The 24,168-nt window shown below is 41.8% G+C and overlaps 3 protein-coding genes across 4 annotated transcripts; 1 reads left to right on the forward strand and 2 right to left on the reverse strand.

The window, feature by feature from the left end:
• Positions 1–42: 42 nt before the first annotated feature.
• On the reverse strand, positions 43–12,423 carry mmp25b (matrix metallopeptidase 25b). The gene is made up of 17 exons (XM_077738854.1): positions 12,150–12,423; positions 11,058–11,286; positions 10,781–10,978; positions 8,560–8,642; positions 8,319–8,475; positions 7,830–7,903; positions 7,254–7,386; positions 4,988–5,070; positions 4,226–4,358; positions 3,862–4,006; positions 3,448–3,740; positions 3,042–3,224; positions 2,359–2,443; positions 2,148–2,230; positions 1,921–2,073; positions 1,154–1,447; positions 43–602 (listed from the first exon to the last, which is right to left on the reverse strand). The coding sequence occupies exons 2-17, from the start codon at positions 11,161–11,163 to the stop codon at positions 337–339; spliced, it is 2,469 nt and encodes an 822-aa protein (XP_077594980.1). The 5' UTR covers positions 11,164–11,286; positions 12,150–12,423; the 3' UTR covers positions 43–336.
• LOC144211515 (serine protease 33) lies at positions 8,346–19,061 on the forward strand. 2 transcript variants are annotated; one of them, XM_077738850.1, is made up of 6 exons: positions 8,346–8,576; positions 17,019–17,131; positions 17,281–17,357; positions 17,908–18,179; positions 18,287–18,438; positions 18,529–19,061. In XM_077738850.1, exons 1-6 carry the CDS (start codon positions 8,495–8,497, stop codon positions 18,772–18,774), a joined length of 942 nt encoding a protein of 313 aa, XP_077594976.1. In that variant the 5' UTR covers positions 8,346–8,494; the 3' UTR covers positions 18,775–19,061. The 2 variants fall into 2 exon arrangements, with proteins under 2 accessions (XP_077594976.1, XP_077594977.1); XM_077738851.1 differs by lacking the exon at positions 8,346–8,576 and adding an exon at positions 16,477–16,671.
• A 73-nt stretch (positions 19,062–19,134) lies between these two features.
• Positions 19,135–23,950, reverse strand: mapk7 (mitogen-activated protein kinase 7). The gene is made up of 7 exons (XM_077738848.1): positions 23,636–23,950; positions 22,839–23,101; positions 22,593–22,758; positions 21,096–22,489; positions 19,787–20,832; positions 19,556–19,686; positions 19,135–19,444 (listed from the first exon to the last, which is right to left on the reverse strand). Exons 2-7 carry the CDS (start codon positions 23,095–23,097, stop codon positions 19,297–19,299), a joined length of 3,144 nt encoding a protein of 1,047 aa, XP_077594974.1. The 5' UTR covers positions 23,098–23,101; positions 23,636–23,950; the 3' UTR covers positions 19,135–19,296.
• Positions 23,951–24,168: the final 218 nt, after the last annotated feature.

A 24,168-nucleotide genomic window follows, 5' to 3' on the forward strand; every position in this document is an offset into this window, starting at 1 on the left:
ATTCACTTTACATAACAGTTTCACACTAAACAACAAGATCAATTACCGTTTTCATTGTCACTTTAATTCAAGCTGCCGTATTAACAAATGTTGTGCTGATATTGTATTTCTTTTGAATTGTATGATTCACAATAAAAATATTATATACAGTTGAGACAATCAAATCTGACCTCATTAACCACCTTTGATGAAGACAACCGTCCAATCCCTATCGCCACCAAAGGTGCAGAAATACAATCATTCACTCCCAGTTGGAATTTTCTGAATTGAAAGTCCACTATTTGTATTGTAGCTTATGAAAAAAAGGGAAGTGTGTAACATAAACAGATGCAAAATTCAACTTCTTATTATATTCATAATCTCTTTGACAACAAGTAATACAGAAAGCAGGAAAGAGTTAGTACTCGTCAGAGATGAAGACGAATCTTTGAGGTCACAGCGGCATTTGTGGGGGTCGTCGGGATTGGCCGGAGCCGAGGTTGGAGGAAGAATGGGACAACGAAGCCAGTCCACAGCGATGGATTTGGGTTCCACAACGTCTTGGTCCAGGCCTCCGCTTGTGAGCACCCAATAATTGTTGTCCTTGAAGAAGTAAGCATCACCTGAGGACAAATAATCTTGTAAACCGAAAGACATTTGGTCCAATATAGCCTTTCCTGCAATAATATTTATTTAATAACAAAGTGGAATCAAATTAAGCCTCTTTATCATGTAAGATTAAAAAGAAAGAAATATTGAAGATGCTAAAAAATATCGTAATCAAAGCGACCTTAAAGTTTTTATACCACATTTCAAACCTTGTTTGCACCAACCGTGAGAAAAAGATGTTGAAATGTTCCATATAACTCGCTTTATAATCAGCATTATCATTCAGTTTACAATCAAGTCTTTAAAGATGATTTCTTTTTTGAACGATAAACCTCTCTTTGCATTCCACCTTAGTATCTATTGTAGATGACCCTTTGGTTGCTTTTAAAACATTGCTGGAATGTGAACAAACAGATCAGTACGACTTCATTCACGTCACTTGCAGGAATTCTATCTTGATTTTAACTATATCTTCATCTACATTCCAAACTGTAGCTATGGGAAAATTCCACCTGACTGTAATAAATGGGAACTGCCAGTTTCATCGGGCTGTCAGTCATGTTACCTTCACCCCAGCTGATGATATCATCCATGTGGGACGGAACTCCGGTCCAGAGGCTGTTGTCCCGGGGATATCCCGATTCCGGCTGCCTGGTCACTTTCTGGTCTTTGCGGCTCTCGTCGAAGCGCCAAAACTCGCCTTGGCTGAAGAGGTAGGTCTTCCCGTTATGAGCCCAAATGAAGGCGGCGTCAACTCTGTCCACAATAAGTCCATTCTTCCTCTTCATTCCCCATTCGGAAAGTGGGCGAGGATACCCGCTCATGGCTACTGTGTCCTTGAAGACCCAGTACTGGGATCCTGTTGCAGAAATACATCCCAAAGTACACAAAATAAATACTCCCGAGCTAGGAGTTGATCATTTTCTCACTTATGTTTATGGTTGAATTATTTTTTAACTTCATTACAGTTTAATCTGACATCTGGACGACAAAATGACATGTTTCATAATGGCTACAGCATTTTTTTTAATATAATGTGAATTGTGCATGCATTTGTAATTTGACGTTTTGAGGATTAGTACATATTCCAAGCTACTAAATTCTAGTTATTAAAAAGAAATATTTGCACAATTTTGTCAAGGCCAGGTAAATGTTAGCATATAAACACTAGGGATGGGAGAATTTTACCATAATGGGAAACACATATTATGCTTGTAATGTGTGTTACAAAATATTTGAATCATTGACATTTAAGAAAAGGTCCGTTTAGATAAAAACTAGAATATTAATGAAATGTTGAAGATGATTAAGACTCTTTGCTTTGGTTCTCACCGATAAAAAACACGATGCTGTTGTCGCTCTTCCGCTCGTATACGGCATCAATTTTATTCGTCCCCGGGGGAAGGCCCATCCAAAAATTTTGGATCTGAGCTGGGTTGAGTGACAACAGTGATCCATCACGCGCAGTCCTCCAGAAATTAGCACCTTGGCTCAGAAGAGAACAAAATGAATTTCAACTGTGTACATTTGGAGTACAGATTTGAGGTTTTATCTTCTACCTTTGAAGAAGAAGACCTCCCCTCTAATGTTGGCCACGGCATCAAATCCACCTTGGCACCGATCGTGCACAGAAGGTTCCGAACTGGAATTTTAGACATCACATTTTAACTGGGAGGATGGCGACAAATTGATTTAAATGATATGAAGAGTACAGTATACATTTAGACATATGCAAATGTGTAGGTGTGTGTCCAATATTTTTTAACTCACGGCCTTGTCCGTCTTGTTGGAGGAGGACCGGGCAAACGAGGGAGGTTGGGATCTACGGCATCAGGTTTATCACCGTCTTTAGTGCCTGTAAATGAGCAATTTAGAATAATGTGTTTCCATACAGGGTGTGGACATTTAATGTTTGGGGTTTGGCATGAACTAACAAAGGCTTCCAGTCATTACATACGCTGTTGTGATTTCTTGTGAACAAGACAATGCTTTCAGAAGTGGAAAATAATCACAAGGTGCCATCAAGATGACACATGGTCAAGTTGCCTTTGATTTGTGGTTTTGAAAATGTGATTTGGCAGCATTCTAAACATTGCGACACATAGGGTGAGGCCACTAGACATGTATAAAAGACAAGACTATATATAAAGAGGAACTTGGACTCAGTGGAGATGAAAATATCTCAAAATATGTCAAAACTATCTCAAAATTACAAATCAACAACCCCCAAGGGAAATGCTGAAACCATAAAGAACCGCAATAAAGCACGAAGCAGTCGCATACTACGACTGGGTGTAGTATTCTAGTAATATATTACAGTAAGTGCCTAACACAATCACCTGCAGCCAACTGTACGCATCTTGTCTAAGCTTCCTCTTGTAGACCATCATCTATGACTCAGGGGATTGCTAAGAGATGAAAGATGAAAGCACTCGTGCTTAGCAGTGACTAACCATAAAGCTGCTGAATGGCCAGTCTGTCGTCCAGAGCCAGTTGGTAGTGGGGGATGTCTCCCACGGGACCCTGGTAATACGGCCTCATAATGGAGGGGTCCGAGGAGGAATGCGATAGGCCGAGAGCGTGGCCAAACTCATGCACTGCCACTGTGAACAAGTCGGTGCTGCGTCCACCATCCCCTGTAGAAGAAATCGACCATCAGTCAACATGGATAAATGTTAACCAACTATACAAACACACTGTCTATAATTTAGAGTACAAAAACATGACTTATTTACTTTGGAAACCCGTTATAAACATATTAACCATTGGTGACCTAGGATTTTGAGGAATGTCCTTGTCTCATAATTAAAAAAACTAATTCTTCTCCTGCTCAACATGCACCCTCCCACCATTCTGTACCTCCATAGCTCCAGATCTCGTGGTCGTCAAAATGCGTGTCACCCGACACGTCGTCCCTGCCAGGGAAGAATGCATGGGCAAGAGTTCCCCCCAGTCCATCAAAGGGGTATCCGTCATCATGCAGCAAAGTGTTGAAAGACACTCTAATATCGCCACCCTTGGCCCCGTTGCCCGGTAGTTTGCGAAAAGTCAAAGGAGCCGCGTCACTCCAAGCTTTGAAGGCGTGTGTTACAATGCTGTCCACTGAGTTTTCAGGCAAGCGAGAGCGGGAAGGTGATGGGTAGCTGTGGATGCTGTAAAAGTGACAATCCTGAGATAGTAAGCATTTGGGGCAAGTAAGATAGTGCCCCGCTAGAGCCAGTAGATGGCACTCTGGTCCAAAAGCCATATTTCTAATGGAATTTTGAAACCTACCTCCATGTGAGATCACGCTTGTGCCACTTAAGTCCAGATAGTGCATATCTTTTCCTCCTCCTCCTCTTCCTTAACATGTCCTCACTTCCAACAATATCGGGAAGGGAGCATCGCGGCGTAGACATGAGCTTCAGTGTTTCATCGTCTAAAACGTTAAGAAATATATATAGATTTATATTAGTTAATTCTAATCAGAATTTAGACCATCTTTTTCACTTTCACTTGCTGTAGACCCACTTTAGAATATTTTTTTAGATCTATCACTATCCATAATCCGGCGATGTCGATATTCACACCACTTGTTTTTGCGTCAGAGTGAAACAGCTAACAGGAAGTTAGAGACTACACGTGAGAAGCCTTTTACCGAGCACGCCGGTTTCCTGCACGCCACCGAATCTCTGCATGACCCGAATGGCTCTCTCGATGCCCTCCTTGGTCTGGAGTTTACTCGTACGTGGGTCAGGTGGAGGAAGGTAGCCGTACCTGCTCAACCAATCCTGGAGTGTACAAAACAAAGTATTAAAAAAGAGGAAGTGTGGTTGTGTGGTTTCCTCCAAAGATGATTACCACAGCATAATAGAATAATATGGAAAAAAACAATGTTTACTTCACTGATGCATTATTTCACTTCCTATTCCATATGTGCTTTTCTCACATGATTTAGGACCTTAAAGCATTTGGTCCTGTTTGATATTGTGTAATTGGCTAAGTGAATAAAGGGCATGAGTGCCATATGAAACTTTAAAAAAAAGTGTGCAATGTGTTCATGAATCTCTGTCAAAACAGGAAAGATGAACATTTTGAAACACATCATCACCAGCCTACTATTGTATAAGCAAGCCACAATTGTATCATAATAAACAAACTTTTTCTCCACTGTTAATTTAAAAGAATACAATATGAGTAGTAATGCACAGCAATGTTTATGTTAGAGATGATTTAAATGACATTTTGCCTGTTATATGCATTACTTTAAGAGTTGGCTTCATTCAAACATCCATTTTATTCTCATTACTGAACATTGAATTATAGTTTTAGGATGAATTGTCAGCCACAAGCGAGCAACGTTATCATTTCATGGACATAAATATATCATAAGAGAATATATGATAGGTCTCCTACTCACCACTGCTCTGCTATACTGCTCAGGCACAGCTGATGTGCTTGCAGCCAAAGTCAAAATCATCCACATCAGTTCCATCACAATTTCTGGGGTAGAAAACATGTTCTAAGATTCTTTCTTTTCTGGTCAGCTCATGATTCTCCTAAGAAAAGAACAAAGCTTACCGTGAGGTCTTTTCTGAAGCTTGGGTCTGCTCCCCTGAGACTAGGATGGGCTGATCAATATAGCATCTCTCAGTCTCTCTCACTCTCTCTGACTCAAGTTCATACGGGCAGGGACAACCCACCTCACTACCACAAGCCACTCCACCCAAGTATGCTTCATAAATGCATGTCACAATGGGCAATAAGTCGCATTTTTATGGCGAATTTAATTTACTCAAAGCGTGGTGATACTACTTGATATATGGTCTGAAAAATACTCCAGTTGTATAGTTGCAGTAATTGTTTAAACTTTTATAGACATATTTTCTAATGCAAAATGTATGCCTCTAATTTCATACTCTGGATTGCAAGTTTTTTATACCTTAGATACTCGGATATACCTACAATTTTACAGTTCATCTCTGGAGATGACTTTATATTTGTCTTCCATTTTGAATGCCTTATGTTACACTGAATGGGTCCCAATGCACATGTGCATGAAATCTCTATGATTACACTATGATGCTGCAAAATAAGTGGTCCCTCTCAAATTCACATCTTAGAAGGCCATTACTGCATGTTTGGTTGCTCTTCTTTTGGTGTTATGTTTCCCCCCCAACCCCAATCCTCCTTGTCTTTACTTCCTCCTCATCCTCAATGGTTTATGCGAGTCCCACATGCCATTACTACATTATATAATGTCCTGCTAACATTACACACATACGTTCGTTCATGTGTACTTAATACAAACAATAGCACACTTTACGTTTTGACTCTAACTTGAATGACACTATTTGTAGCACTCAAATTTCATATTATGTTCAACTCTTATCAGACTTAAACATCATATTAAACACTAATCCTAGCCTTAAACCACATAATAGAAAAATAGGAACAAACAAAAAGTACTCAGTTTGTACGGATGACGCAGTTTTATTTTCATTAAAGGGATCCAAGGTCTTCACGAAAAGGGTTGACTCTTGGCAGCTAAACAGTACTAGCACAAGACACACAGCAACAGAAACTACATCGAGGACCTGTGACGTGAAAAGACAAATAAATAGATTGCAAAGACGACGGCGGTACGGCCCGCACTGAGTTGCATCCACAAAACCATCAGTCACAAGAAAGTGAGCGTCGTTATTTGCCTTAAAATCATTTTCCCATCAAGTTGATTGTCTTACGGGTACATTTGGTCATGCACAGTTTATAATGTTGCCATTGCAGTGTTGCAGTATCATTTCACAGTATTTCCTCTCTGCTCTGCTTTGATTGTCAGCCTGGAGTGCATGCAGGCAGTTTTGATTGTCAGTAGATCATAGAAGCTTTACTAGTGATAAAAAAAAGAAGAAAATTCATTAACCTGATTCTTTTTTTTAAGTGTAGAAATCCCTGTGACCTTTTGCATTTGCATGATGAGTCATATAGTTCATTTTGGATGAAGGAATTAGCAGTTTTCAGTCCATAAAATGCTACATTCTTCCCTCCGGTAACATCTGACGGCACGTCATCATACTTGGATGTATGTACAAAAATACAAAGCAAAATGTCACATGTTTTTTTTGTTTTTTTAAACGTTTTTTTTTCATTTAACCTGAAGCCAGTGGACAAATCTGCATGTTGTTGTTGTTGTTGTTACCACTGAACAAGTATTGGACTTCACAATACACTACAAACATTTGTTGCCATTTTACTTGCAGTGTTCCATCACATAGTCCAACACCCTTTTTACCACTTTAATCCTCAACTATAGTTCTAATCCTATTCTGGTGGCCGGGCAAATAGCGGTAGAGTACTGTCAAGTGTAGCCAAAGCAGTTTTTGGATACATTTGTAAACATTTGATGCATATTGGGGTCCTAAAGCTCAGTCTTGCTTCATCCCTTATTGTTCTCACAACCCGTTTTGCTTCTTTCGCCATCTTCCCGTCAGGCTGGTTTGTCGTTCACTGTAACCTGGCCCAGTATTGGCCTAGGTTCTGGCTCATGCCCTGAGGCTCGCTCCCTGGAACCTGAACCGGCACCGAAACGCCGGGTGATATGAGGCCTGGAGAGAGGAGAGGGGGATAGAGTTGGTGGAAAGAAGGCCTCCAAAATAGAATTTGGAGAAATTAGAAGCACTACTCACCGGTGTTGGAGTTGGCCGAGGGCGCAGCCTGCAGGTGTGCGGAGGAATAGGCTGAGGAGTCAAAGCTGCGCGGGGCAGATGGAGATGGAGGCAACATGCAAGAGTACGAGGAGGCTGACTGTGGAGGGATGGACTGACGAGTAGCAAGAGAAGAAGAGAAAGTAGGTTACAATATAGGATGGTGTTGGATTTTTTTTTTAATGAATTGGATGCCTCAATGACAATCTATTTGAAGACTCTCAGTTTAAATGGTAGAGATGTTCATCGCCGTCAATGGCAGTGTACAAATTACTTCGAGTCATTTACTCCCAATTCAGTTATTTTCAGCCTGTGAATGCCACTGTTAAATGTTACCATGCCATTCATTAAAAGTCAATTTGGGATTTAGGAAAAGGTCATTATTGCACTGTGCATATTTTTTTCATCTGCAAGATTAGGGGATTGATAGATGTAGTGGCATAGTTTTGCTTGCTAGAGGGTGCTCCAGTTATGCTCTCCAATGCATCTTTTTTTGCAGTGTTTCTTGGCTCATACAGTTAAGCAATAGGATGATATATAGTCTGATGGTTTACAAACCTGGACTCCGGACGAGAAGACTGACAAGGAGCTGTAGCTGGGTAGAGAGGACTCAGCTTGACTCAACATGGACCCTGATGGAAATGAGAAAGCCAGCAAAGTGAGCATAAAAAACATTCTTACTCTTTCAGGGGCCTTTACAAATGCAAACACAATTAATGCTAAAGGGCCACAGATGAATTAGTTCATTTTAAAAGAAATGTATATACAGATATGTGTCTGACAGCAATTTATATGTATAAAATAGTTGAGATACATATAATTGAAAAAACAATACATATAAAACCAGATTGAAATGTATTAAATATGCATAAGATTTGTCTAAAAATAAATTATTACATTAAATAAAAAAAAATTTAAATAGATGATTTTTCTTAAGGTTATTTACATCTTCTTTGTTTGTCCAATCAGAAATCTCCATCAATCCCATGCAGGTGTGGTCCCATGACACACCCACTTACACACACCAGCAAATCCAGTTCATTTTACCTGAACTGCTGCCATGCTGTTGGTGATAGACAGATGTGTTAAAGGAAGTGGTCAGGGGGGCTTGACTCTGTGAACAGGAAGTAACCCCTCCCGACCTCCTTTGGTTACGTAGCTTCTCCTCTCTTCTCCATTTAGCTCTTCGATTGGAGAACCACACCTAGGTTGGACACCAGATTATGTTGACAATAATGAGGATGATCATAAAGCAATTTGAAAAGAGATTATATTCCAGTCTGCTCACCTGTATCCTGGCTTCAGGTAAGTCAATTTTATTAGCCAGTCTTTCCCTCGCAAAGACATCTGGGTAATGTGTTCTTTCAAATTCTGTGAAGGAAAGAAACTTGTCAGTGTAGGAAAAGCGTCAGATGCTTCTAAAAGGAAATGAAGTGGAGATGGAATTAAAATCACTCAGCATTCACCCGCGTCGCGTTTTTTTTTTTATTTCCCTTCGTCATATCTGTGTAGACTAATTCTACTTTCCGTGGGAAACACAAATCATGGAGGCTGAGAGATGTATCCTTACAACCATTTTTGAAATATTTATCTGTTGCACTTTATATGAATTATTGATGGTGATGGAACGCGCCCAAAGTTCAAACGAAATGATTCGAGTTGAGATGCTGCCTAAGCAATTTTATTTTAAAGTAGGCCGCCGACTTGGAACTCCCCAAAGGTTCCAGTTTTGTCGTCAACATTTATTTACCAAAGTCAGGCTTTGCCAATACCAGCGAGATCAAAATGGTTGCCCATAGTACACGTTTCCCCTCTTATGAAACATGATCTTTCCCAGCCAACCCTGCCATATTTGTCGGATTGGACGTGCATTGCTGTCAATTGCAGGGGTGCCTTGAAATAAGAGTTTAATTCATTGTGACTTATTAAGTTTATTATACGAGAAAAATTTCATAGTGAGTAAGATCTCATTCTATGCAAAGGATAAAGAATATAGTCTGGATATAGTCTCATCATTTCTATGCATATTTGCCGGTGAAGTTCTTTTAATTCACACTATATGCAACACAATTTTTCCATGGTGTATTCTTGGCTGGTGCGACTTATATTCCGCAAAATACGTTGTTTGGAAAAAATGAGGTCACAACTGGAATGTATTGAACATTAACATGTGTTTAACAGGTCCCATATTGTACAGGACAGTAACTTTGACCTGATGATTTAAACCTGTCTAGCAAATTGCTATAATTGGCTGTGTTATAATTGGCGTGTGCGTCAACACGTGATGGCGATTGCGCCTTGGCCGTGCACCGAGGTCAGTCTACCTCATTAATGTCATTTGCACGGAGTGACCGCAGTGATACACTTCCACTCGACTGAGCAGTGGACATCGTGTCCTTATTTTGCTCAAGGGCCCGCTACAGCCATATCCACTCAAGGGTGCCGTTCTGATGCCTCCGTGCATTTATGTGCATGTGTGTGTGTGTGTGTGTATGCTTATCTTACTGCATAATGCATTCACAGTAATGATGCATTATCAAAACGCCACTGTTTATGCAGCCAGAGGCTTTTTTTTCGGGGTTATAGCTGTGCTCTTAATTTGATTTTATCATCATAGTCGGGCAATCAGGGCTCATTGCGGTAAAATTAGGAAAAACACACTTTTTGTTTAAATACACCTGTCTACTCGAATGAAGCACAATTGTGTTGTTTTGCCTTGAAGGTGATGCTCATATTTGCGCTGGTTTGTGGTAGGAATTATAACGGACAGGATTAACCCTTTGCTGCCGTTGATGGGGATTGACGCCCAATTCTTTGGCAGATGGCGATCGCAAAATGGATTAGATGTATTTCTATGTCATTGGTAGCCAATGAGTTAATAAAAAACATTGTTTTTTAATGCAGATTTTTTTCCATAGTATTGGGCACTCACCATTTTTTATTAGGTTTTATATTGTCAAATTTCAGGCCATGTCACTAAGAAACACTAAAAAAAATGCATTTTTTTTTAGTTTTATCCATAAAGTGGAATTAGACAAGAATATTAACTGTTGTGGTATTAATGATTTTGGTGATTGATAATGTTTTGAATTAGGGTGCTGCAATATAAACCTGGCAGTGGAGGATGCTTTATATCTTCCACTTGTATTCAAACTATGCAGAATTTTGGATGCTAAGAGTTTGGGCATATAATTTTATATCTAAAAATTTGTTGATTTAAGGCTAGATGTTTGCATGTTGTAAGAGCATTAGATTTAGGTGAACTGTGTAGACCAAGAGTTGACCTATGAGATAAAAACTGAGATCAATTTTGGATTACCCACCCCCAAAATGTAGCTCTTAGACCTTTTCAAACATTTTTTTTATCATTTTTAGCCAGTTTTATTTGACCTCACAAAATCTACATAAGTGTCCAAACCCTGCCTTTGCTCTTCACCAACCCCCTAGTCAGACATCACGATATAGCGTGTCGCGATTGGCCGTAAAGTGTCATTGCGTGCAGCCCTGACCTTTCTCCAGCGCCTCGATCTGCTCCTGCGTGAAGCTGGTCCGGTTCCTCTGCAGCTTCCTCTTGAGCTGCAGCCTCAGCTGAGACTCCTCGCCCTCGTCCCTCTCGGGGGGCACGCCTCCCCCTCGGACCGCGCCTCCCCCGACCACCGCTTCTCCTCCCATGCCGCCTTCCGCATCCAGCAAGCATCCCTCGGACACTGAGGTGACAAAACCTCGGCGGTCAGCATTCACTGTCAACTCCCACGTACAATTTTATGATTATTTTTTTTGTCTCACCTGCACTGTGTTGAGTCTGTACTCCGGTAGGGTCGTGGTACCAGTTGTTAGGCCCACTCCAGTTAGAGCCGCTCTGCAGGTTGAGCATGGTTAACTTCTCATACATACTACAAGTGGCCCAACCACCATGAAGACCCAGGCAGCAGCAGTCCCGCTGTGTGCGTGCTCGCCCCCGTTTGCTGTCACTTTGGGCTCCTGGCGCCGTCCTTCGATCCTCCAACTCTTCCTTCTGGGGGGAAGGAGGAGGAGGAGGAGGCAAAGTAGGAGGGGGGTTTCATATCGCATGAGTTCACACATGGCCGGCATTGTGGCGAATTAGCCTCATGATGACAGACAGAAATGGAGTTGGTTACATGCCGGCTGTCGTAGTGTGTGTGTATGTTATACATTGGAATGCTGGTATACCTTTGGGAACCGAGGTACATTAGAAGCCACTCTGCCAGCCGCGACATTTATTATGCTACCCGCTTTTAGCTTTGCTGATAACATGCATGTAAGCATGGGTAGATGCGGAATTTGGATGTTGACACACGCCAAGGAAAGAGGTTTTGCCCAGTAACTATGACCTTAACAACTTGCTATGGAATTTTTAATGGGTAAATGTTGTCATTGTAGTCCAAATGCAAAGCATATACTTCAGTCACGTCTTCCAAATTCTTTGGAGCAACGGAAAGACTATCAATAATAAAAACGATGGTCGTCGGAGTACTATTAAACCAAGGCGTGCCCTAATTTAAGACACATAAAGGCTCTCTTTCCTGTATTTTTGTCATTTCTACAAGAAATAACCTTTCGCTACACAAACAAAACTGCAAAACAATTGCGACACCCGTCCCCATCAGCGATCACTTCTACAAATTAGGTTAGATTAAACTTTATTCTGATCAAATTTGTAGAAAACAGAACACTAATTTTGCGACATTAACTCATCACCAGCCCTTAACGACCAAAGACCTCAAATCCATTTAAAATGTGATACAATCAATGCCGGTTCTCCCAGTATAAACAAAATAGACATCTACCACAGTCAATGACATAGAAATAGTTCACAAATCAATGTGGAGGGGAAAAAAAGTAAAGTTTTCCACTCACAAGGTGTGTCGACGCCGGGGGTCCCGTGTACCTCGATCGCCCCCTTGTTCTCCAGCTTTGTTGACAATACTGTGTGCGTAAAAGCGACTGTGGAGGAGAGAGATGGAGGGAGTTAGACAGGGCGAGGGAGGGACGAGGTGGTGTGTGGGAAGGTGGTGGTGGGGGGTGCGCTCTGGAGAGAAATGCGTCTGTGGGCGCTCTTGTCCTCGGAGCGATGGAGAGAGAGAGAGGGAGAGAGAGCCAAAGAGAGAGAGAGAGAGAGACTGAGAGAGAGCGAGAAGAAGGGAGGTAGAGGGCCACCGAGGGGTGACAAAGTGAGTCAACATCAGTGTCAAGTTTGAACTTAATGCCATGGAGAGGAGGAGGGGAGGCGCACACATACAGAGTCCAGCATGAGGCACGCATAATGGAGAGATAGAGACCACGGAAAATACATGAAGGAATCTCTTTTTAAAACATAAAAACGCATGTCAATATTGCCAGGTGATGACATCATTTGCAGTGTTTCAATGTCGTCCCTTCTTTTGGAGTCGTGGCAGAGTAATGCGTGTCATACACTGGTTTGAATGAGTTGAAGGCAGATTTTAGAAATGAATTAAGAACTGGGAATTGTGTGATGGGTGGTTGCATTCAATTGGGATTTAAAGTGGTTTGTTTGGGTTGAATGCAGTTATGTTGATTTGGATTGTTTTTAATGATGTTTAAATGGTTGGTTGATTTGTGAAATTATTCAAATATAAGACAAGTTGAGGAATTTAAATGTTAATTTTGATTTTGTTCATGATGTGGGTGGGGTTGATTAAAATGGACAGTGTAGAGTGAATCAATAATAATAATGATGATAGAATTCATAGTAGATATGTATGATTGTATTCTATCCAAAATTATACTTTTACTACTTCATGATCAACAATAATAATTTCACAAAGTCACCAAGTTGTCCGAATGGAATAAATCATTGTGTAAATGTATCACAAATGAATGATTTGATTGCCTACAACCAACACAGAGCACAGATGTATTTTATCTCCTTTAGGCCTTTATTTTGTGTCCTGTTTGACCTCATTGGAAGGTTGTAAGCACACAAAAAGTCCAATATATTGCAAAAAGTCAGGATATTATTAATAAAAGCTTCAGTTTTTGGGCCTCAGTCAAGCATAAGTGGCGGGATAGTGGAGTAAACAAAAAAAGGCCCTGAAATTCATGATAATTATTAAAACTGCAAACCTGTATTGAGGGCAATTTCATAATAATAATAAGATCAACACCTTGCATTTAAGGCCTCTTACTAAATATATTTTTCAAAATGCATTTACTGCTTAAAACAAAAAGCCACATGAAGGCCTGCCATGAGGTGACGCAGGTATGACGGTATGTATGTGAGGCAGGAAGCGACGTGGAAGCACGGTTTAAATATATCTCTTTGCTGGAAGATGGAGGCCAAGCCGGGAGATGGAGAGAGTGAAGAGGAAGTATGTGACTTTGGGGTGGGTGCAGGGGCTCGGGGATGGGGAGGGTGCCAGCTTGTTTTATTTCCGGTTGACAAGACTTTGCGCTCCCTTTCTCTCTGTCGCTCCCTCTCTCTTTCATACTCGCCTATTCTTTGCCCCCCTTTCCACCCCCTGCGCCCCATCCCAACATCATTGCTATATTTTTTTCCTACTTAAAAATCACAAACAAATTGGAGTAAAATCTTTAAACAATTGACTTCTTTTAAATGTATTTCAATGCACTAATTGTGCCATTTTTGGGGGGTAAGTATGCAGTTAGTATGTGATTAATAATAATAAATTGGTATGGATTGATTGATAAGGCCCTAATGGAAATCAAAACTTGATAGAACTTCAAATAATAGTGTTTTTTTTTTTTTAGATGGGTTATGTTAAACTGTATTGTTATTTAATGGTTTGAAATGGTTTGGCCGAAAAATTGGATATAATATGAAAATTGTTCTAGATTTTATGTCTTTCAATGCAATGAGATTGTGTTAAATTAATTGATAGTAATATATTAAATTGGCTTTGCAATATTTGGAAAATGTTATATACCACTAAGTACTATTATCATATTTTAATGAAATGGATAGCAAATTTGATAGTACTGTATTTTTTTTAAACAAGCTTCAAACACCCTTTAGAAAAAATAATATTATATTGTTCTAGAAATGTCTTATATTTCTTCCTTGTCTTTTTGTATTCATAGGAATGAATTACGCACTTTATGTGAGTAAAGGCTGGACTAAGGTTGCCATCTTTGCATTAATTACTTTTTAGAATAGAATTTTCCTTTTAAAATATGAACTTGTTTAAATTACTTTTAATTATTTTAACATTGTACTGTCAGCTTTGTATGAACAGCTGTTTTCCGGCAGACCTCTTGAACCACTTTTAATGATTTAGGCCTAAAAATTTAACTTGACCCGCCTCGAGATTCTCAAACTTTTACACCAGGTACACAAACTCCACCAAAAAGTTCACGTTCTCTTTTACTTTATTATTTGATATTTACAACTCTGAAGCATGCCTGTTTCAAACCATTTATTCAAAATACAGTCCATATATAGTCACGTTTCCATTTCTCATCATTTACTTCTTATTTACCTATTATTTGGCATGTATCCCTCCTTAAAAAAATCCATATACATTCCTATAGAGATGTGTGCTTATCCATTTAAAAGTGTCAAAGTTTATCATACACTTATAGATTGTTTAAAAGTACTAAATCAATGTGGGCTAGTAGAATCTTGGCTCACATGGCCTTTATTCCAAACCGATTGCAGCATCCTATTGTCTTCTAGTTGTTGGAATGTGGCCTAACCTACGTGATCCCTATGTGCTGAGTGCAATAATGTGTGAGTCTGTGAGTGTGTGTGACGGCGCGTGCTTCACTGCAAAGATTCATGTAGCTGCGGGACATGCTTTTTTTTTTTTTTTCCAGTGCATCTTGTTAGTTCATTCCTGTCACCTCTCTCTCTCCCTCCCTCGCCATCCCTTGCTTTTTTCGTCGCTGGAGGGGGGATGCGGAAGAGGGGGTGGGCGAGAGGAGGGCAGGGCCATGTGTGCGTGCGGAGGCAGTCACCATGGTTACCATGCCAGCCCAAATATTCATCAAGACGTTAAAATAAAAACAAACGGGAGTGCATTATAATTGCTCTTACTGACTGGCTCCTGTAATGCATGCATATATAATACACGAGGAGAGCAGGTAGGAGGACTTTGCCTTCTTAAGCGCCAAAAAAGCTAACCTGCGGCTACGTCACATACTAATTCCAACTTGTTGATGTTATTTACCTGTTTACGGAATTCCCCTATTTGGACTCTCTCCTCTGTTGGTCACCCCCCCTCCACCCAACCACCCTCCTACATCCCACCCACCTCCATCTCTTGCTCTTCCACTACTGTTGTGTAGCCCCAGGCCACAGTGTGATGTGTCCTCCCTCTGTCCCTCCCTTCCTCTCCCTCCCTCTCCCTCTCTCTCTGTCCCTGTCACCTTCAATTGCTCTCTGAAACTAGACACAGTGCCTAGGGGCACGAGAGAGCCAGCGAGCAAGGCAGGGGAGAGAAAGAGAACCGGAGAGATAGACAGACAGACCGCTTTAAAGACAGACAGGAGAAATAAGCATTCAGTATAATGTGGAAATAGGAAATGACCCACAGACTTACTTTGATCGTCAATTTGTTCTTTTAGTCCAAAACATCTACTTTTACAATTTGACCAAGTTTACCTTGTTGGGTTCAATTCACAAAGCTTATAGTTTTCCCCCGCCTACTCATGGGATAGGCTCCAGCACCCTCTCAACCCTTGTGAGGATAAGTGATAACCCTAAACCTCTATGTGAGGGGCAGTTTTTTTACTAACATGTTGGTCACTTTTTCATAACAAACACAGGAAGGTTATCACGTGGTTAACCTTTAACAAGAGTCACGTGACTAATGTGACGTGGCAGTTTTTAAAAGTTATATTTTAACCCACATGATCTATTATGATTCCATACCTAGTAGAATTTTGACAAATGATACCTTCCTAAATACAGGCACAAATATTTCTCAGTACTGATAAATGAGAAAAGAGAGGCCATGTTTTATCCATATATAGATAAAATGGAGAAAAACATTCATTATTTTTTTCTGTTTACTCATTCGCGCCCCAAACAATACACAAAGACAATTGTGACACTTTATTTGTCATATTGTCTTGACCTCGAAACTGTACTGAACTGAATTTCGGAGGAGGAGCTTCCTCCTAAATTCTTGGAGTTCCATTGGCTCAGGTGTCCCTCGGAGGGCGTCTTTCATTGGTCAGAACGAACAGGTACAACCAACTGTGGCTTGAGAAGAAACCATTCACTGTGGAATGTGGTCGAAACCACTTCAGTCTGGACACAAAACTGGTTTTCTTCCTTTTTCCTTTTTCCCCTTCTCTTTGCTGATCTTATAAAGTAACTTTTGTATTTTTGCGGGACTAAAAACGGAGAAAATGCCACTAAAAGCCCAGTTTATCGCTGCTTTGTTTGGCGTAACAGGTGAGTGCATCCGCCGGCATCTTTCCTGTGGTCGCCATGTCTGTTGTTCCTTTGTTCCTTTCTAAATGTCCTCTACTTTGAAAAAAACATGCAACTTTGAATGCAATATGTTTCCAGTTGTAATATTACTATTCTTGCTTTAACACTAAATCCAATTGACAGTATTTGCCTACTTATCTTGACATCATTTAATCTGTTTTTGGGAGTGGATTTAGTGATTCAGTTTCAAAACCGGCCATAAAAACACTAATCTTGCCTGATCTTTTTACTCTAACAAAATAATCAGATGATTCTTTCTGGTAGTTTTGCTGTTTCCATTTAAAAGTCATCTTGATATTGGCATTTAGGTTTCTTGGCTTCGTACGCACAAGACTGCGGGAGACCGGTGATCCAGACCAACAGAATAGTGGGAGGAATGGACGCCTCTGATGGGGCGTGGCCATGGCAGGTGTCTATTCAGGTGAGGGGTGGGGGGTCCCAATGGTGCCCTACTTTCGTTTCTTGTTTTTACCAAGAATGATGGGGTGATCCTGTACTTATCTACTTGTGTTGCATTCGGTGTGTGTTTGTGGATTTATTTTTTATACAATGTACTCTTTTGGCCTCTAGAAAGATGCTGTCCATGTCTGTGGGGGCTCGATTATCACTGAGAACTGGATCCTTTCTGCAGCTCACTGTTTTCCCAAGTAAGGAGACTTGTTCAAGGTTTCTCTGGAACTGTGGGAAAATAGGCTATTTTAGTGTATATATATATATATATGACCAGGTCTGGGAAAAATGCAAAGGATTATACTATTCCAAGGGGAAATAGTATTTTTTAAAAGTACTATTGTTTTGATCAAAGAATGTATACATAGTGTTAACATTTTAAAAACATGGTTTATTGCAAAGTGGCATTTAAAGCAATGTGTTGACGTCCCCTTTGGGTATGAGGAAGATTAATTTCATCAAAGGCAGTATGTTTATTGATTTAGCTCTAAACAAGTTTACTTAATGGACACTGATGTCCGCCATACGACAATTTGAAGCATCCTTCAATACTATAACGCAATTGCTGCTAACAAAGTGCCAAATTGGTGAAACTCAGCCTAATGTTGTCTATTGAAAGTGATATATTAAAAAAATGATTCCCACCAAACATTTTTTAAATAACTGTTAAACCTTCCATGTGTTCTATCACATTTTAAGATTTGCACATTATAACCTTCAAAAGTACTTCTCTTTATACCCTTTCAGTCCATCTGATTTGAGTCCATACACTATTTACGCCGGCTGGTACTACCTGAACAATTTCAACCCGCACCAATCCTCACACCGCATCAACAACGTAGTGATCCCGTCTGGGTACGTGGATCCTCACAGCGGTAGAGATGTAGCCCTGGTGCGCCTTTCCACTCCCCTGACCTGGTCAGATTGGATCAGTCCCGTGTGCCTGCCTACCTCCGGCACCCTATTTCCCAGTGGCATGCGCTGCCACGTCACTGGATGGGGGCACATCCGCAATAATGGTAAGGCTCCCATCACACTATTATTTTTGAGAGGCACATTAGTCATTACAGAATATAAATAATCAAAAAAGTGATTTTCAAAAAGGTTCCCTATCCTATATGCACAGTTCCACTATCAGGGGCGGGTCCTCTACAGGAGGTCCAGGTGCCAATCATCTCTCAGGAGTCATGTCGTGAGATGTACCAGACAGAACAGGTGGACATCATGTATGACATGATCTGTGCCGGCTACCAGGAGGGCGGCAAGGACTCCTGCCAGGTACTGTGGGGTCAGCGCTTTGTGTCACTGTTACCAAAAATAGCTTCATTTACACTATGCACTTGTAGTAATCCCACTTTCTCCCAACAGGGTGATTCTGGAGGGCCCCTCGTGTGCCAGATGCTCAATGGGACATGGGTGCAGGCTGGGGTGGTGAGTTTCGGGTTAGGTTGCGCTGAGGAAAACCAACCAGGGGTCTACGCTAGGCTTACCAGTTACACCAGTTTCATCAGTGACAATGTACCCGACGCACCACTATACGGTCGAGCAAATTTGGAACGCTCAGACGTTCTACTTGCCTGCTTTTCAGTCGTATTGCTCCTGCATTGGCTGTGAGTAAGCTTTGAAAAGGTTTTCAGGAAAGTTAAACCGGGCCAAATGAAGAAATTTGCATTACTTGCTACTTTTTGGAAGACAAACTGTAATATAATTTTTAGTATTTGAATGAAGAGCAAATTAAAATAGTTTTTTTTATATATATCTTTGTTCTATAAATTGCAACTGTGACCTGTATTTGTTTTTTCATTTGTATAAATAAATGTCTACTTTGTAAAATTAGTGTCAAGGCTTATGGGCCATATATTGTCAAGGACAAATAAACCTTTATACAAAGTGCAAACTAATGGATAGTGTATGTGGTGGTTACTTCTATTTTATTCATTAACATTCTCAGTCTGACACGGTGGTTTTTTTTTTTTTAGAAAATTTAAATTTTATTCATTAACATTCTCAGTCTGACACAGTAGGTGCTTTTTTTGTGGGGTCTAGGAAACAAACGTAAAAATACAATTCACAAAAATACATTTAAATTAATTCAGTCAATCATAAAATGACATTCAGTCGAGTACTGGCACTCAGTCAGGAATCAGGTGCGATAGAATCAGAGAGGATCATGGGAGAGCCCAATTGGAGCTCCTGTTGCAGCGATTCCAGATCGGCTGGAGTCATCCGGTGAACTTCGCTCCAGTCAGATAAGAGCGAAGCCGAGAGAGGAGCCGAGTCATAACTGATGAGAGAAAGGGGCAACAGGAAAAGTTTTTAGGGTCAGAGCTCCGACACTTGAAAGTAAGTCCCTTATCTTGAACTTAAATACAAAAGGCATTGTTTAAGATCTCACCTGTCTCGGTCACAGTGTTGCAGCTCGGTGAGTGACTGCGTGAGGAGGTCATCCAAGTCAAAACCGACACCATATCCTGCCCCGCTTCCTTTTGGGGTGACTGAAAAAACTGGGGGCAACACATCCTCCACCTGAGGTAGGAAAAAACACACCCAATCATTTTACAATATTACTCAAAAATGTCATATGAATAACTCATGATGAACTTCTTCAGTATACAAAAGAACCAACCTGAGACTTGGAGAGCTGTAGTGTTACTGTGTGGATATCGGGGGTGACGGAGGGTCCTTGCTGTCCCCTGTCTTCATAGGCCAAACTGGAATGAGCCTGTGTGGGGACTGGCAAAACCCCACAGAGGGGTCCCGACTTGTCCCCAATGGAGGGACACAGTTTCTCCACGGTAGGGCCATTGGCGACGGAGGGCGCGACGTGACGGTTGAGGTGATCGCGACCCCCGACGTCCCCGTTAGCGTCGCTGGCGCCCAGTGCCGTCGGCCCTTTGGTCAAAAAAGTCTCCACTGGGAGCAGCTGCGTTTGAGATTCGGCTAAGGCTTGAAAGTTCTGTTGCGGTGGCGTCCTTTGACATTTTGCCTGTTGGGAGGGCCTACTTTCTAATTGCTGTCCGCTCCAATTACCGAAGCAGTTGAAGCCGTCGTTCTCGTCGTGAGGTTTGAGCGTGTTGTTGTTATTGTTCTTGACGAAAGCGCTAGAACCGCCCATTATATCCACGCACCCGCTTACAGCGAGGACGATATCAGCTGGTTTCTTTTGGCTCATTGAGAAAATTAATTGCTGGGTTTTGCCGGAAGGCTGCAGCAAACCCGATTGGCTGGCTCGGACTTGAGAGTTTAGCTGCTCGTGCGATGGAAACTTTGTTTCCTTTTCCAGTTGTTTGTTGGATACTCCTTGAGTGTTCTCCCCAACAACAGCATTCACATTTAAGTCTCTATTATTGGTGCCTTCACTGTTAGGTGTGTGAGATTTGTCATTGCGACTGTCCATCATTTTGGTCCACCGTTGTAAAAGGCTCTTGTCATTGTCGCTGAGCAAAACCCCACCCAGCGAGTCCCCACGCCTTCCCTCTCGCCTTTCCTTCTCCTTCAGTTTCTTTTCCCTCTCCCTGGCGCGTTCCTGCCGCTTTTTCCGCTTCTCCTCACGCTCTCGTTGGCGCTCCTGAGCCGTGACAGGTCGCCGAGACTCTGGATTGGAAAGAGTTGATAGTGTTCCTCCTCCAACTCCTGTGGACGGTTCTGTGCTCAGTGTGGACACATTGCCATCTACAATGAAAATGGAGAAAAAAATCAAATTAGTATTTAAAAATGATTTCCTTCATATCAGAGGTCTCAAAAATTCAAAATTGGCATATTCAAATACTTTCTTTTATAAGAATATTTGTCCAAAGTGTGATCTTTTTCTCATTAAATACAACTTTGAACAGTACATGTTTAAAAAATGTAAAATGTGATCTTTTTCTTTTATTTTATTTAGGACCTGCAACTGACACATCAGGTGAAGTGAAAGATGAAAAGAAGATACGTACCACCCCTTGCTTTATTTCGGAATAAAGCTGCTTTGAGGGCAGCTTTGGTGTCTTCCGAGATGGCGCCTTCTTTCCTGGGCGCTTCTGAGGTAACTTGTGGGGGCCTCTGGTTTGTTGCTAGTGACTGTGAGAGGCTATGGGACAGAGACTGAGCTTGGGCGGCTGACAGCGATAGAGAAGGTACAGTGCTGGTTGAAGGTGTGGCAGAAGTAGGACGGTTCTGGTTCTCACTGGGCTGGTTCCGCCTTTCATTATCCCTCATTGCTTCCATTTCTTGACTTGAGACCGGGGTTGTCAAGTCAATGGTTTCTGGCTGGCCGCTGTCCGAGTTGGCGCTGGGCATGTCCACATCGACCGGGCCGCTTTCGCTTTTTGTAAGGTGTGGTAAATTGAGGCCATCTTTGCCACACGTGTCCATATGATTTGCAAACATCTGGTTGGCTCCCGACTCAGCGTCTCCTGTTTGTGAGGATCGCTGTTTGCCTTGGTCGCCATTGAACTTGCTTAGGCCGCTAGAGGAAACCTGAGCGACACTTTGTGTGGCGGTTCCTCCTCCTCCTCCGCCGCCGTTTGTCCTCGCTAGTGGCCTAAACTGAAGCCTCTGACGGGTGACTTGCTTATTCTTATGGAAATCTTGGATCTCCATCAAAATTTCCTCTTTAATTTGCTCCTTGGTCATCGGAAGCTTGTCAAATTCAAAATCAAACGCCGGTACGCAGATGGGCTCATCGTCGGGGTCGTGGTACTTTGCCACGTATGGGTGTTCCAGCGCCTGAGTCACCCCGATTCGCTCACGCGGGTCAAAGCGAAGCATAGAGGCGAGCAGATCCAAAGCCCGCGGCTCAACTTGAGGGTACAGTTTAGCCAAGGGTACGGGAGATTGTGACGGAAGGCTCTGAACATACGAGCGCACCCTGTCGGCTCGAATAGCGCCAATTAAGCCCTTGGGCGGCGTTCCCAACACGGATAAGATCAGCTGGAGCTGGTGGACATAATGCTTGCCGGGAAAAAGTTGCTTTCGGCCCAACATTTCGGCAAAGATGCAACCCACCGACCACATGTCAATGGCCAAAGTGTAGTGATTGAGGGATAGGAGCAGCTCGGGGGCTCGATACCATCGGGTGGCCACATATTCGGTCATAAAGGAGTGCGATTCCTCGGGGTGGGAGCTTAGACCCCTGGCCATGCCGAAGTCGCCGATTTTTAGCTCGCAGTTCTCGTTCACCAGCAAGTTGGAGGGTTTTAGGTCTCGGTGGATGACGTTAGCTGAGTGCACGTATTTGAGGCCGCGGAGGAGCTGGTACAAGAAGTAGCGCGTGTGCTCAGGTGTGAGTGCTTGTGCGGAGTGGATGATTTGGTGCAAATCACTCTCCATCAAATCCAGCACTACATACCTGCAGAATATCAGAAAAGTACATTTAAATGTACTACTTGATCGTGTAATTGTTACAGTTGTGTGATATTTTATGCATGGACGTGCAGTTGACAAATACTCACACAGACTTGAAGGCAGAGTGAGGAAGGTTAGGCTGCAAAATGTCTTTAATGGCTATGATGTTGTCATGTTTGAAATGTTTAAGAATTTTCAGCTCCCTCAAAGTGCGCTTGGCGTTGGTTACCACCTCAAAAGCATTGGAGATCTTCTTTATCGCCACCTGTTGGCCTGAGGAACATCAAGCATGTGAAAAACAGCAGGAATAACCATCAGGTACATGCAAAATGAACCCTGTCAATCAGCTGCACCATTATCTCGTCTCCTGGCAGATGACACGACGCCGTAGGCGCCGGTGCCGATGGTTTCAATGACATCATACTCCTCGCCGACATCAAACTTCACATCCAGTGAGTGCTTTTTGAGTAAAGCCAAATTTTTTGCAGTTGTGCTGGTATCTGTGCTGCTGCTTGTAATTTTGACTGCATCGGCTTTTTCGGTCGTCATACTTTCGGCCGCCACGGCCACAGGTTGATGGTTTTGACCTTCCCCATGTTCCTCAGATGACATAGCTCTAGAAATAAGATGGATACAATGTGATCGTAAGTACACCTTACTGTACCTGTGTTATTGATCTATGACAGTGACAGGTACACTTAATAGACAATAAACCTGTTGCCATGCACAGATCAATCTTTGATGGCAGATCCTTACATTTTGCAGTCATTAGATGTGTGAGTAAGGGCAAAAATACCCCTTGACATGACATAGCAAGACATTTTAATCAATTATAAGCAACTTTGCACCATTATTTGGCAAGCTTGTCAAACAATAAGAGAATCAGGTTACTCATTGGCTATTGTGAGGCACGCACATTCACAATCTAACTCTCTAGACGAAAAAAACGGTTTAGATGTAACATTAATGTGATCTTAAGCCTGACAGTGCACCAGAAACTGCATGGAGTACAATACCTGACCATCTCTCAAGACAGGGGCGTAGCCTTGCTACCATCAAATAATCAAAATCAGTAGAATTATCAACTAGATGTGACCGATCATGCGGATCTGTTTACTGTCGTGAAACAGTGTTTCTTATCAAGACTCACCAAAGCATCGATCAATTTAAAATCGTTTAATGATCCATTAGTTGCATATTTGGATCTTGTTGTTATTTCTCGTTTCCTTGTCTTTGTCTTCTTCCTCTGTATCGTTTCACGGCGGAGGCCAGCCACCGAGTGGCACGACCGCCACTTGGCGGACAAAATGTAGACTCATGGCAAAAGAAAAAAGGTTTTAGCCCCTGCCTTGTCTATCAATGTGGCTTTTCCGAAGGTCAGACTATACAAGTCGAGGACGATTTATAATCTTCTTGGTTCTGCTGCAACAAATTCATATCCAAATCCATGAAGTAAATGATTCTTTGAGCGAACTGCATCACCACAAAGCCAAAACTTTATGCGCGTCTGGAAAAGCGCTCGAGGGAAATACAGCGCATCAAGTTTTGATTGGCCTGTGAAGAGCGCATGTTAAATGACGTCACCATACACGTAAACAACCGTTCATTTTTACGCAAGTATAAAATGGAACAATTATACAATAAAATAATTGATATTTCGAATTCTCATGATATTAAAAATCC

Source organism: Stigmatopora nigra, chromosome 18 (genome assembly GCF_051989575.1).
Source record: "Stigmatopora nigra isolate UIUO_SnigA chromosome 18, RoL_Snig_1.1, whole genome shotgun sequence".
In the NCBI taxonomy this organism is placed as follows: Eukaryota; Metazoa; Chordata; class Actinopteri; order Syngnathiformes; family Syngnathidae; genus Stigmatopora; species Stigmatopora nigra.

Excerpts from the sequence above, each read along its gene's own strand:
- LOC144211515 (XM_077738850.1), top strand. The coding sequence starts at position 8,495 with ATGTTGACAATAATGAGGATGATCATAAAGCAATTTGAAAAGAGATTA. Across the intron at positions 8,577-17,018 it reads CACCTGTATCCTGGCTTCAG|GTTTCTTGGCTTCGTACGCA; the intron begins GTAAGTCAATTT and ends ATTGGCATTTAG. Across the intron at positions 17,132-17,280 it reads CATGGCAGGTGTCTATTCAG|AAAGATGCTGTCCATGTCTG; the intron begins GTGAGGGGTGGG and ends TTTGGCCTCTAG.
- mmp25b (XM_077738854.1), bottom strand. The coding sequence starts at position 11,163 with ATGTATGAGAAGTTAACCATGCTCAACCTGCAGAGCGGCTCTAACTGG. Across the intron at positions 8,476-8,559 it reads TACCTGAAGCCAGGATACAG|GTGTGGTTCTCCAATCGAAG; the intron begins GTGAGCAGACTG and ends TGTCCAACCTAG. Across the intron at positions 1,448-1,920 it reads CAGCATCGTGTTTTTTATCG|GATCCCAGTACTGGGTCTTC; the intron begins GTGAGAACCAAA and ends TTTCTGCAACAG.
- mapk7 (XM_077738848.1), bottom strand. The coding sequence starts at position 23,097 with ATGTCATCTGAGGAACATGGGGAAGGTCAAAACCATCAACCTGTGGCC. Across the intron at positions 22,490-22,592 it reads CACTCTGCCTTCAAGTCTGT|GTATGTAGTGCTGGATTTGA; the intron begins GTGAGTATTTGT and ends GATATTCTGCAG. Across the intron at positions 19,445-19,555 it reads CAACACTGTGACCGAGACAG|TTATGACTCGGCTCCTCTCT; the intron begins GTGAGATCTTAA and ends TTCTCTCATCAG.